At 54.1% G+C, this 14,029-nt stretch overlaps 1 protein-coding gene across 2 annotated transcripts in view; it reads right to left on the bottom strand.

Moving 5' to 3' along the window:
• Window positions 1-12,345, bottom strand: part of SH3GL1 (SH3 domain containing GRB2 like 1, endophilin A2) — a 32,950-nt gene extending 20,605 nt beyond the window's left edge. The window contains exon 1 of one of the 2 annotated variants that reach the window (XM_061190707.1): window positions 12,123-12,345. In XM_061190707.1, coding sequence (XP_061046690.1) covers window positions 12,123-12,167 — 45 coding nt within the window. In that variant the 5' untranslated portion in view covers window positions 12,168-12,345. The remainder of the gene's footprint in view (window positions 1-12,122) is intronic. The other variant, XM_061190708.1, reaches the window with a different exon arrangement.
• Between the last annotated feature and the right edge of the window lie 1,684 nt (window positions 12,346-14,029).

The raw sequence follows: 14,029 nt of genomic DNA, 5'->3' as shown, positions 1-14,029 counted from the left end.
CCTAGAGGCGGCCGCGCTCCTTGGCTTGTGGCCCCGTCCTCCGTCTTCACAGCCAGCGAGGTGGGCCTATCATGCCGCCTGCCCTCTGGTTCTCTCCTCCACGGTCCTGTCTCCCTCCAACCAGGCAGGGAAAGGTTCCACTTTTAAGGGCCGTTATGATGAAATTGGGCCCACCTGGTCATTGGTTCCACCTCCGGGTCCATGCCCTTAATCCCACCAGCAAAGTCCCTTCTGCCAAGTGAGGTCACACATTCACAGGTTCCGGATAATGGTGGGGACACCTTGGTGGAGGGTGGGGGGTGGTGTTCTGCCTGCCACGGGAATAGTCAGCTCTCGTTACTCACAGTGGTTCTGTGCTATAAAGTCGCCCAGAAGCTGGACTAGTAAATACTGAGCCCCTGCTCTGGGGACACGCAGGGGTTAGGCTCCTGTGAGCCTCTGGTCACAACTCATCACCTGTAACTTCATGTTACGTGTGTTTCTGTTTAAAGAAACCTTATTTAGGGACTTCCCTGGTGGCACAGTGGTTAAGACTCTGAGCTCCCAATGCAGGGGGCCTGGGTTTGATCTCTGGTCAGGGAACTAGATCCCACAAGCATGCTGCAACTAAGAGCCCACATGCCGCAACTAAAGATCCCACGTGCCGCAACTAAGACCCGGTGCAGCCAAATAAATAAATAAGTAAATATTTTTTTTAAAAGAAGAAAGAAAACTGATTTAATATACACTGCGGATTCATTAGCACTGGACGCACGGCCAGCAGCACCTGATCTCGCCTGAGTGGAGCTCAGCTCACACGTGCTCTGTGAGCACGTCACAGCCTTCCTGTGCCTGGGACACTAGCCAGCACGTCAGCTCCACGCTCGGGACCAAGAGCGAAAACACTCGCAAGAAGCACAAAGGTACAAACATGCATCACTAAACAAGCCGTGGAAAGGATGTTGGTTTACAGTCTTGTTCTGCCTCAGTGGGAATGAGCGTGTTGGGAGACTCAAAAATTTTTGTCACTCTGGGCATGTTCACGAATACCTGCGAAAGTGCCCCAAGTACTGATTGGGGGCGGTCACAAACACATTTCGGCAAGTAAGGTGAAACCGCAAACACAAACCCGCCAACGATGAGGACGGACCGATGGTGAGTTCAGGTGCTGCTGGCTGCGCATCCAATGCTAATGAATCAGTAATGTATATTAAATGAGGTTTCTTTAAACAGAGGCACGGACCGGGAGGTGGAAGCGATCGCCCTGGATGACCAGGTGGGCCCAATTTCATCAGGTGGGCCTCCCTGGGTCTCCCCCTGGCTTGTGCCCCCACCAAGCTGACCTGTGCCTGGGGAGCCCCTGCCCCATGCACCCAGCATCCTGGCTCAGGTGGTACCATAGAGCCTAGCAGAAAGGTCTCCCCTGACAAGGGCCCCAACGCAGGACCCCCAGCAGCTTTGATCAAGACTTCGGGTCGTGCGAACAGAAGAGGTGGTGGTGTTCTCCAGGCTGGTCCTGCTGAAAACCTTACATGGTCACATTAAGTGGGCAGGAGTCTAGAGAAGCACTTGGACCTTGCCTGCGGGGACATCCATGTGACTGCTCACTGCGACGCCGAGAGCAAACACGCGGCAACGTCCTAAATGCCCACTGCCAGCGTAGGGAGGACAAGTCGCTGTCGGCACAGAAAGGACAGCAGGGAGCTGTGGAAGCAAAAAACTCGAGCCACACGCTCCGTGTGGACGAAGCGCCCCAGCAGTGCTGAGCGAAAAGAGCAGGCCAAAAAAGCTGCCGTGTGACACCATTTTCAGGAGGTGTAAACTTGCAAAACAAAGCTGCAGATTTTTTAGTGGTAGATTGGTGTGCAGTGATGTATCAGGGAGGGGCCCTCGACTCTAACTGTGCGGCTCGTGTTTACTCAAGCTCCTGTGGGCGCCTGGCTATCGGCTGGCCATTCTTCACCTCTCTCTCTACAGCTGAGACATTTTAACACAAACTCAAGTGCCTGAAAAGGGACGTGCCCTTTACGACGCACTGGCACTGCCTGGTGTGGGGAACTAGCTGAGTGCAAACTCCCCTGGACGGCGGTGGACTCTCCACCAGGCTCTGCTGAGAGCTGAGCGGACGCCTGGACTGAGACCGGGCAAAAGGTCCTCCTCCCCACTCCCCGGAACCAGCACACCCGGACTCCCGGGTCCCCAGTGAGCCCCCGTCTGCACAACTTCCCACAGAAGCCTCCCAAACCTGGCAGTCTGGAGGCGGCAGAGGGACTTGGCCGACTGGTGCCTCCTGCCCACCCTGGGCCGAGGCCAAGGGCATGGGGTGCTCTGAAGCAAAGCGGAGAGAGCGCTCAGCTACCCTTGAATCCACTGGCGGGAAAGGAATGGTGATGCGGAACTTCCCAGAGAGCCCGGGAGAAACACTTAAGGCTTCTCAGCCGTGAAGTAAACGTATCAAGGCTGGGGGCAAAAGACGAACCTCAGAGCCAACTCTGAGGGCAGCACACACAACTGTATCGGGGCAATCAGTGGGGAGCTGCAGCAGCTCCAAGACTCCTCAAGGGTGAAATGCTGACTTGGCGGGACAGCAAGGATTCTCAACCTTGGAGGAAACACTGCAGGGAGAGGAGATAGAGGACAACCCTAGGCCAGGAGGTTAGAGTTAGGGGACGGAGAAATCCCGCCCTTGTCCCCGTGCCCTCGCCGCCCTCTTCTGGACAAAGGCTGACCCTGAAGGGCCAGGGCTGCCCGCCCGACTTCAGACAATCACTCAGACAATCACGGCTCTGACGACCTGAGGCCATCAAGCTGATGGACACCTGCGTGCCTGCCTGCGTGCCTGCCCGCGTGCCTGCCCAGAGGCAGCCGAGGGGCCTCATCCTGGGGAGGCAGCTGGCAGGAGACGAGGAGGGGGCCTTGGGAGTGAGAAAGTTCCCAGTTTCCTTCCTGAGGGGCGTCCTAAGTCTCCGCTCACTCCTGGGGCCGAGACCCAAAACGACAGAGGAAAAACCATCAGTCAGCTGCTCCGCTTTAGACAAAGTGGGACTGGATTGAGGTGTGCTGGCCAAAGACATCTGAATTATCGGCCAAGGTGGTGTCGGGGGACTAAACACACAGACTGAACGGTGCCACTTACTGTCGGGCCTCTCCCCAGACACTTGGGAAATGCACCCTCACCCCAGAGCTCTCTCTTCTGAGCCTTAATTCAAGTCTGCAGGATTTCCTGGCTCCACGGGAAGACGATGAGGGGCAGGGGAAGGGGTGCCAAGAGAAGAGGTAACACAGGGACAAGTGAGAAAGTTATTCCCACCGCGACGCTCTTTCAGTACCCCTCGTTCTGGCAAGGAAAAACTTTCCGGTGGGCACTTTTTTTCTTTTTAATATTTTTTTGGCTTTTTATTTTTATTTTTTGGCCGTGCCACGTGGCATGTGGGATCTTAGTTCCCCAAGCAGGGATCGAACCCATGCCCCCCTGCAGTGAAAGTGGAGTCCTAACCACTGGACCGCCAGGTAAGTCCCTGGTGGGCACTTATTGTTTCAGCAACTCTTTAATAAGAGGGACCAGACCCCAGCCTCCGAGGTAAGGAATCCAGGAGGAATCGATTACATTGCTTTGTTTCTGTTGTATCTGGTGATCCAGTTACTATGATTTAGAGCAAGAAATATCATCAAGATCCCTTTTAAAATAAATTTAAAAAGTGAGTCTATTTGAAAGTCAAGTTAACTAATTGATTCAAGCCACAGGCTAGGTGGTTGGTTCCAGGTATTTACTGCAGGCCCAGGAGCTGGTGTGATGGACACAGCACCTCGGGGAGGGTGGCGGGGCTCCCTGGGCGTCAGGGCGAGGACAGGGAAGGTTAGGGCCCGCAGGTGAGGAGGCTGGCCTCAGGTGCACTGGGCCTACGAGCTTGTTGCATTTCCAGTACCAGCCAGACGGGCAGGGACCACCATCTAGAGGGTGGTTGGGAGTGCCATGACTGGGGACGAAGATCTGGAGGACAGGTGCACGAGCGGTGGTGGGTGCCAGGGAGGTCCCTCAGGTCCTGGAGGGAGAAGGCCCAGAGGCAGGGTGGCAAGTCCACAGGGGGAACCAACGGGGCAAAGCGGAGGAGGGGATGAGAGAGCTGGCCAGCTGACTCAGGACACAGGAGAAGAGGCAGAAGGGCGGCCAGGTATGGAAGCCAGGGAGGGGCTGCACACAGGACCCAGGCTAACGCCGGTCAAGTCTAAGAGGTCAGAAGTTCAGGGGCAGAGAGCAGGCTTCTGAGGCCAGAGTGGTGGGGCCTGGGGAAAGTGGAGCCAGGGAACTCCTTTTCCCAGCAGGCTGGGCACCTCCAGTTAAGTTGAGGCCCGGCTGCGGGGTTGAAATGACAGAGACTGCCCGTGACACAGGTCGGGCCCCTCTGGCCCAGTCATGCACCGGTCCCTCGGCCTGGAGCCCTCAAGACAGATCCTAAGCCAAAGGGAACAACCTCTGAGCTTTGATTCCTTATTCTTTAAACCAGTCGGACCTGTTCCTGACTGAGGCCTCCACGGCCCTGCCAGCCACCTGGCTTCGCATGGGCACCGTCACTGGCACCGGGCAGCCCCATTCCCGCTCTGAGAAGGAGTCCACCATTTCTGACGACTTGGCCAGCAAGCCACAACCCGTGGGGACCTGGGCCTGTCACCAGCCGCCAGGCAGCCTGCTCCCTCAGGAGCTCACACCCAATGAGAAGAAAAGCGCACTGGGTGTGAGGATGTGCTGGGTGTGTGGCACGTGGGCAGGAGACCACCAGGGAGGGTGGAGAAATATTTTGGGGGGGTGACCCAGGAGATGGCAAGGATACAGGAAGATACACGCAGGGCTCTGAGGGCAAACAGGAAGTGGACAGGGAGACCCGGGCTGGGGTGGGGAAGGAGGAGGGAAGGTACGAGCCGAGCAGACCTGTTGGACTGGAGCGTGCTGGCTGCGAGGGGGAGGGTGGGATTGAAAGCCGGGACCGGGGCGGGGGCTCCGGAAGGTCCTGAATGCCAGGTTGGAGCTGGAACCGCACCCCAGGTCGGCGGGGGACGCTCCCCTCAGCAGACCCCAGCCCTGACTTCTCTAGGTGCGCCCACACGGCCGCCCCACTTTTGCGCTCTCATGACCTACGATGCGGGGCAAACTCCATCCAGCTGACCTTTACTGAGTTCCTGGGACAGCGACCCACTGTCCTCCTCACGGCCCACCTCCTCCTGGAGGGTGGGGTGGGGGGCAGCTCACGTCACTGGGCCGTGACAGCCCGGGCGGGCGTGGTACCGCTGGAGGGGTTTAATGCCCAGGTGTGGAAATCTGAGCATCCAGGCAGCGGCTCTTCCCAGGGCGGCCACGGCTGATGCTGAGTCAGGTCCTTCAGAGGAAATCGCACGTCTGTTTTCCTGCTGTGGTTGGGAGTCTCCGCGTGACCCCCCTCTCGGGCCCAGTCAGCAGGTTTTTCTAGGAGCTGAGTGGAAAAGGAAGACGAGGCATCCTCTGGGAGCCTGAGTTTGTGGAGCCCTGGTTACTGCTTAACAGGAAATGAGCAGAATCGGACCCAAACTGCAGTGCTCGAGAGAAGTGGATGCAAATCCAGCCCTGGGGAGGGGGCGGGGAGAGAAAAAGAAAGTTTGGGTGGGGGGGAGGAGAAGAGAAAGAAGGAGAAGAGGAGGAGGAAAGAGGGGGTTGCAGAGAGGAGGGGAGAAGAGAGGAACCGGCTGCTCCACAGTCTGATACATCCTTCCTCAGCTTTCCAGGGACAGCTTTAAAAAAGAACCAGAAAAAATCGCCCGACACTTCCCCGGGCACTTAAAAGCCAGGAGGGTTTGAGCACAGGGGGTAAAGATGCCTCAACGGGCCTGCTCACCCCTCCAGTGGCTGGAAGGCTCCAGCATCAAACCCTCCTTAAACCTCGGAAACCTCACCCCACCCCCCGCTGTGACCTCGAAAACCAGAAATAGAAGACAATCTGACTTTCCTCTGCCACTCCGCGGCCAACGGCAGCCCTGCAGTGTCAAAATGTGCAGATGCCTCTGAAATCCTATGGAGGAAGTTGGCTGCACGCCCCAAATTAAAAACTAACTTTCCCCAGATCGGATCCGTTTCAAAATACTGGCAACAAAGAGGAGAGGGCTGAGACAGAGACCAGGGCAGAGCTAACTGTGGCCCACACCCCAGGGTCAAAGGCCATGGGACACGCACACCAGAGGCAAATGGCAGGCCTGAGGGGCCCGGTCAAAGCCTGTCAGTTTGTCCTCTGAGGAAAGAAGCAAAGAGATGCGCAGATGGACACCTGACGGGCGGGCGGAGAGCTCAGGCCCCCAAAGGCACTAAGCGCTTGCTTGGATGTTGGCTCCGGAGGGAGGCTGGGTGGATGGGTGGTGGGTGGGTAAATAGCACCATTTCCTTAGTTCACTTGCTAAGTCAGTGACAGTTCTCGGGTCGCAAAACTGTGACAGCCTCCAATTTCTGAAACCAAACAGAGAGACACTGTGGAACCCCTAACCTCACAGGCTGTTATTAAGTAGCACATGGAATAAAATTAAGTATCCTACAGCTTTGCCTCAAAACATACCCAGATAAGCAGGGCGATTAGCTCCCACGGGCCCTCTTTGATAAACTGCTCTTTACTATACACAGGACTCTGAGTCAGAGGTGAACTTTAGGTCTGATGTACCGCAGTCACGGGCAGCAGAAACAGAATATGATGACCCCTTGGTCCTGGTATGTTAATAACAAGAGCATGCAGGATGCTGCTTGGTTACAGGGCGCCTCCCTGATTGCGAACAGCGGGTCCTGCCCAGGAGGTCGGGTTAACCTGGTTTTACAGACGGGCCTGGGAAGTGGTGGAGTTTAAAGAGGCCCCTTGGCTCCTTTCGGGAAGGGCAGTCTCAAATCTCTTCTGTAGCTCCACAGCACAGCCTAAAACACAGGGCTGGTTACTCCAGCCAGCAAGCTGGGGACGGAATACTGATGGAGCAGGACAGGATCATCTCCGTCCAGGGTCCTGCAGGGACACCGCTAGGTCAAGGGTCTTCCTACAGAATGAGTCAGCAGAGTGGCTTCCTGTAAGAGTGGACTTAACCCAGTTCCCATCGCACGTGGACATGGCAATGGCCAAAGGCCCTTCCCAGGTCTGCTGTCCTGAGGCAGAAGGTCCTCCAGAGGTTAGCCTGCAGCTGCTCAGCTCAAGGGTCTGGGCCAGGGACCACCCCCACCCCCAGACCTCGCCTGACACCTGTCGCTCCCGGCTCACAGGTTCCACACTTTGATTCGTGCTGAGACTAAGGGGTTACAAATTTCAGATTTTTGTATCCTAAGATCACTCCATGTCCACTACTTAGCAGGCCAAGAACTTTGCTGGGAAATCAAAAGGATGATTCCATAAAATGAAGTTTAAAAAATAGGTCAGAGGGACTTCCCTGGTGGTCCAGTGGTAAAGAATCTGCCTTCCAATGCAGGGGACACAGGTTCGATCCCTGGTCAGGGAACTAAGACATGCCGCGGGACAACCAAGCCCGTGCACCAGAACTACTGAGCCCGCGTGCCTCAGTGCGAGAGCCCACGTGCCACAACTACAGAGCCCACGTGCCACAACTAGAGAGAGAAAACCCGCACGCCACAACTAGAGAGGAGCCCGTGCCGCAGTGAAAGATCTTGCACGCCTCAACGAAGACCCCGTGTGCCGCAACTAAGACCTGACGCAGCCAAAAAAAAAAAAAAAGTCAGAGCAGGCAGTGTCTGGGGACGTCGGACATTCCCCCAGCTACTGCTTACTCCAACACGTTGGGGTCCTGGGCCCCCCGTCATACCCCCACCCCATGCCTTTCCCAGGAAGCTCGATCTTTCCTCCTAGACACAAACCCGGAGCCTAGCGAGTATCCAACAAACGTCAAAGCTACGGGATATGACGGTCATGAATTTCCCTCCTAGCTCGAACGGAACCAATCTTTCAGTTTAAACTCTCTCCCTCCTTTCAGGCAAAAAAAAAAAAAAAAAAAAAATCAGGCCAGCATTCCAGGCAGCTGCCAGATCTATCCCTAGTTACACTCTCAATCTCCACACAGCCCAGCCACAAGAATTATCAGGAAACCAGTTAGAAGGTTAGGCCTGGAAATTAATGTCACCCAAACACACCACAATGACAAGTGAACTTTTGAGCCTAGATCTCGCTACTGGGTTCCTTTACCCACCTCAGTTCCCCAGAAAGACTCATAAAAGCATCTCCCCAGATTCTAGGTGTGCACGAGTACCAGAGGGCTATTGAGTGGCATTACACAGCGAGGCTGGAGGGGACCAAAACCACGGGCCCGAGACAGACGCCCGTTTCTTTGGCTGCTTCACTCCATACATTCAACTTTCCTCAGCTCAGGTGACCAGTTCCTATTAAGAAGTAAAAACTCACAAACTTCCCGCTCAAGCTCAAACCGATTTTATTTGAGACCTGAAAGTTTTCACCAGAGATGAACTGGCGTGGAATTTGCCAGTATACTGCCAGACACCGGGACCTGATTTGTTACCAGGGTCACCAAGGAGGTAGAAACTTTTCATTAACATCACAGCCTCACCTTCGAGAAACCCAGCTTCTCTATTCCCAGCTCTCTCTCACACATCCACCTGGCTTCTATTTCTCAATTCAGAAATGATGCTCTTACAAGCCTTGGAAATCAAGAACCCGTTTCAAAGTAGGGTTTCTTGCTACAGAAACGTTGGCGCTTCTCTCATGCGGGGCCAGATAATTCTTTGTTGTGTAGAAGGCTGTCCTGTATGTTGTAGGATGCTTAACAACCATCCCCAGCCATTACCTACTCGGTGCCAGTAGCACCCTCTCCCCCAGGCGTGACACTGTCTCAGACGTTGCCAAATGTCCCTTGGGTGGTGCACAGGGCAGGAGAGGGGAGAGGGGAGAGTTAGTCGCCCCTAATTGAGAGGCACCAATGCAAGCCTGTACCTTCTTAAAAATGCCAGATGCCAAAAGACACTCCGGGGTTCTCCTGAGGACTTGGGAGGGGGAGACTTGGTGTCTGGATGCTGAGTTTTACGCACGTGTCCATCTGCGTATATGTGGTTATCTGCATTTTGAGAATTAGGAAAAGCAGGCAGCTGCCAGAAGAATGCCCAGGAAGGATTTTTTGTTGTTCTTCTGTTTGGGTAAAATTATCCTCACTTTTCTCAAACCATAAAACAGTATTTCTCAACCTCAGCACCGTTGACGTCGGAGCCGGGTGACTCTTGGTTGTCCGGGGCCGCCCAGTGAGCTGTAATATAATTAATTACCACCGAGTTGTGACAACCCAAAATGCCTCCAGACATTGCCAATGTCCTCTGGAGGGTAGAACTGGCCCTGGCTGAGAACTACTGTCCTACAGGAAGACAAATGCCCCCAAATCCTTTTGTGTAAAAAGGGGACAGCGTTTACCCTTAGGCCAGATAAATGAGACCAATTGAGACCGACTGGTTTAAAGCATATCACCTGTTCACGCAGTGAAAACTCAATATATATTATTACGACTTAACAAGAATGTTACCTGACACAGACGACCCTATTTGAAAGAGGTGTTCCTAAGATCAAGAAAAGAAACACAGGGCTTCCCTGGTGGCAGAGCGGTTAAGAATCCGCCTGCCAATGCAGGGGACACGGGTTCGAGCCCTGGTCCGGGAAGATCCCACATGCCGCGGAGCAATTAAGCCCGTGTGCCACAACTACTGAGCCTGCGCTCTAAAGCCTGTGAGCCTCAGCTACTGAAGCCTGCGCACCTAGAGCCCGTGCTCCGCAACAAGAGAAGCCACCGCAATGAGAAGCCTGTGCACTGCAACAAAGAGTAGCCCCTGCTCGCCGCAACTAGAGAAAAGCCCACGCACAGCAACGAAGACCCAACGCTGCCAAATAAATAAATAAATAAATTTATAAAAAAAAAAGAAAAGAAACACACAAAGAGGTGGACACATCCAGATAAACAGCGGAGGTCTATGGAAACTATTGCAGAAGGGAATGGAATACAGCCAGGGTGATTCTTGAGAGCACAACTCAACACGGAATCGGTCAGGAGGCCAAGACGACGGCTCTCAGAGGAGGACGTGTCGCAGCAATTCTTTGGGACTGGGCCTCAGAATATCAAGATGATAAATTGATCCGCACCACCAGCTTGCACTGCTCTGAGCTTTCCAGATTTCCAAGCACTCCCCACAGGTCTGAATGCAGGCCATCCTTCTTTCCCCAAGAGGAAAGGCTCTGGTGGATGGCCTGAGAGGCCCAGCTAGTTCCTCCGGCACAGCGTGTCTGCTGGGGACAGCATGGGCCACCAGCACGGGCCCTCATGGCTGGGGTCGGGGTGGGGAGGGCTTCCAGAGACCTGTCTATATGAAGGAACAAAGTGGCCCAGGAATTCTTCCAAGACCCATAGTTCCTGCGAGAGGGGCTACATCAGGGCCCAAGATAGTAAGCAGCACCCCAAGGTGCTCTGGTCAAGTGTGCGGGGTGGGGTCTTTGGCCTGCTGGGCAAGGTCTAACCCAGGGCCGGGTCACTTAATTCCATCCTTCTGGGGCAAAGGGCTGTACTCTCAGCAACAATCCTAGAATCCCTCTGGATTAAACCTCTCTTCCTCCAGGGTTTAGCCTGGAGTCTAGAAATAGACCCCAAATATCTTTAGCCCTGGACCACTACTAGGGTCATTAGTTTTCCCCCTCAAGGGGCAAAAGGTCCCAGCTGTGTATTACTGGGGACTCATCTCTCTTCCCTCCCACTGGACCTCTCCAAATTGTGGGCAGAGTCTGGTTTGCCCGCACGGGCCAAACAACTCCTATGACTGTTGCTCGTTCCTTCCTGGAGTCTATCCACACAAACTCCAGACCTAAGGTTCTCATAGGATCAAGGGATCTGGGACTTCTTGGATCTGAAATTATAAACTGAATTTTGCATTTGTCCAGTTTTCTGAAGAGTGGATCCACTCAGCTTTCACCAGACTCGTGAGCAATGAGGCCTGGACTTTCCAAAACACCTATTCTATCTGTCAAAGTAGAACACTTATATTCTTGGACTCTGCATTCCACTTCTGGGAACTTATCCTATAAATCCAATCCCACCTGTGAGCAGAGATATTCACTGGCTATTCACGATAGTATCATTTGCAGCAGAAAACTACTGGAAACAACCTAAACGTCCATCGATGGAGAACTAATTAAATAAATTATGACAGACTTCCATGGAATGGAATGCCACATACCCATTAAAAAGATCCAAGAGGCTCCACGAGTAGCTCTGTGGGAGGGGGAGGCGGAGGGGAGGGGGGGTTCCCCTAAGGACATTTAGCAGCATCCGGAGACATCCGTGGTCGGTGCGGGGACCTCCTGGTATCGACTGAGTAGGGGCCAGGGATGCTGCTCAACGCCCCACAGTGCCCAGGAGGGCCACCACAACAGAGAATGACCCAAGGTGGAGAATTCTGGCTCTAGTGCGATCTCCAAGACACATTTAATGAAAAACATCAATTACACGGTTCTGTGTAGACGATGTTACTGCTACGTGTGTGTTTTTAAAGGAGAGGCATACCCTTCTCTTTGGTAATTGGTGACAGTCCCTGTCTCTGGGGAGAGGGACTGGATGCCTGAGGGACTGAAGTGGGAAACTGACTTTTCACTCTACCCTTTCAACTTTGTACCCGGCCCACTGAAAAGGGTTTTTCGTTTGCTGTCTTTAAAAAAAAAAAAAAAAGAATTGTTCTAGACACAAAATTTCCCTGACCCTGGGCTCTCTAGCAAGAGTCCTGTGTCGACAAGCTCGGGACTGCTTCTTCCCCTTCTCTCCCTGCCCCCCCCCACCCCCCGCCCGCCCGCCCGCCCGCCCTTTTAGAGGGAAGGACGGGAGGAGAGGGGTCCACGTCCGGGGCCAACCTCTGGGTGCACCTCCGCGCCTCTAAAGCGTCTGCCTACCCCTCTCGAGAAGACTAGAGCCCACATGGCGGGCCGGGTCTGGGCCACCTCGCACGCAGACCCCCGCCCCTCCTAGGCTGTCCCCACCCGGCGGGGGACGAGTGCCAACGCCGCCCCCTCAGTACCCACGGCTCCCTCCCGAGCCAGGGCCTGGCCTGGCCCCCCTCCGAGCAGCCTGTGGCCCGGAGCTCGCCCCCCGCCTCGGCCTCCGCTCACCTGGCTCGCCTTGTAGAACTGCTTCTTCAGCCCCGCTACCGACATGCTGCCTCCCGCCGTCGGGCCTCCCGCGCGGACCCAGCGAACCGGAGGGACCGCACAAGCGACAGGCTTCCGGGCGCCGCCAACCCCCCGCGCGCCTCAGCGGGCCCCTACGGCACCGCCTCCGCCACCCTCCAGCCAGCTCCGCGCCCGCCCCGGCGCCGCCTCAACCCCTCGCGCGCCCGCGCGGCCAGGATATTACATGGCAACCACACACTTCCGGTGCCGGCCTCCGCGCGCGCACGCGCGCCCCCCCCGGCCCCGTCTGCGCACGCGCGCCCCCTGCCGGCCAGGCAGCGCACGCGCACTCCGCCTGCGGATGGAGCGGCCGCCTAGCCCAGTGAGTGGACTGGGGCGAGCCTAGAGGGGCTGTGGCGGCTGCAGCGACCCCTCGAGTCCCGGAGGTGGGCCTGACGTCTTAGGAAAGGCGCTTAACACCTTTTTGCAGAGGTTGGGGAGGCGAAGGGGCAGGTGGAACTCCAGAGGCTGGGTTTACAAATCTTCGGATACCTGTTCGGTAATCTCAGCTGTACCCAATTCTTCTGTGGTCTTCCACCATCATCCCGTCCGACCCCGTGTTCATCCATTCAGTTGCCCAAGTCAGACATCAGGCTATCACTTATAATTCCTTTCCACTACCCCAACTGTCTTCTGCCCTGATCAGACCATTCCACCAGCCTCCTCTCTGGTGTGCCCACCTTCAGGTTCTCCTCTCCAATTCATCCTCTACAAGGCAGCCAGAATGATGCTTCTATAACACAATTCAGATCACATCAGTCCCCTGTTTAAAGTCCATCTACTGGCCTTAGCATACTCTCCCAATTTCTTAACATGGGCTACAAAGCTTGTATAATTTGGCCCCATCACCGTGTCTAACTTCGGCTCTCTTCGTTTTCTATAACCCATGGTCCCTGTTGCCTGTGGATTTTGCTAACATTATTCCTCTCATGCATATTCTTCCCCAATCTTTCCCCCGTCCCTTGTGCATAAAAAAGAACTCTATTTGGAATGTCACCTCCTCCAGGAAGCCTTCCCAGATTGATACATGTTTACTGATGTTGATTTTTTCATCAATTGTTATTTTTATTGAATGAATTGGAAATTAATAATGAATCGAAATGAGTAAATGAGTCCAAAAAGAACAGGGTGGGGGCCAGTTGCACAATGGATAACGTGTCTGACTACGGATCAGAAAAAGAAGAACAATAACGTGACTAGAGCTAAAGTGCTTGCAACTTCAGTGCTGAAATCTCTGACAGAGTTGAGTGATTTTGTAAAGCAGAGGATTGCTGGAAGTTTACAAGTGCCTCAACAGAAGGACTAGATCAGAGGATTGCTTTAGAATATGCATGCCCCAACCTCTTTCTCCAAGATCCTGATGGGGCTATTATGAATAGTTTGAAAAATCTCCCATGTGATTCTGATGGGCACCCTGAATGGTGATCCACTGGTCTAAATCAATTCAGATGCCAGAATGTCAGAGAAGGAAGGGAAAACATCCTAATGGTTCAGATGAGGAAACTGAGGCCTTGAGTAAGACATGACTTGCCCAAAGTGATGTCCTCAAATTTCCTATTTTTCCACATTATTTCCAACCAATTCTACTGATTTAATTATCCAATCTACAGGATAAATAGAATTCCAAAATTGGGCTAAATTTCACTCTTCTCTCCTCACTTCTGCTCTGCTTGAGAGGTTAAATTGGTGCTGAAGAAAACCTGTCCTAAGGCTTGCAGGCTGACTCTGAAGGTCTCTGTTCCGTGTGAGGCTTTTAACTTACATGATCACACAGTTCAATTAAATGATATTTATGTATACACTCAAATATTTATTGGGTACCTACTAATGTATGTCACCGGTAGGTT

Source organism: Eubalaena glacialis, chromosome 4, assembly GCF_028564815.1.
Source record: "Eubalaena glacialis isolate mEubGla1 chromosome 4, mEubGla1.1.hap2.+ XY, whole genome shotgun sequence".
Taxonomy (NCBI): domain Eukaryota; kingdom Metazoa; phylum Chordata; class Mammalia; order Artiodactyla; family Balaenidae; genus Eubalaena; species Eubalaena glacialis.
This window is presented reverse-complemented; position numbering and strand designations above follow the sequence as displayed.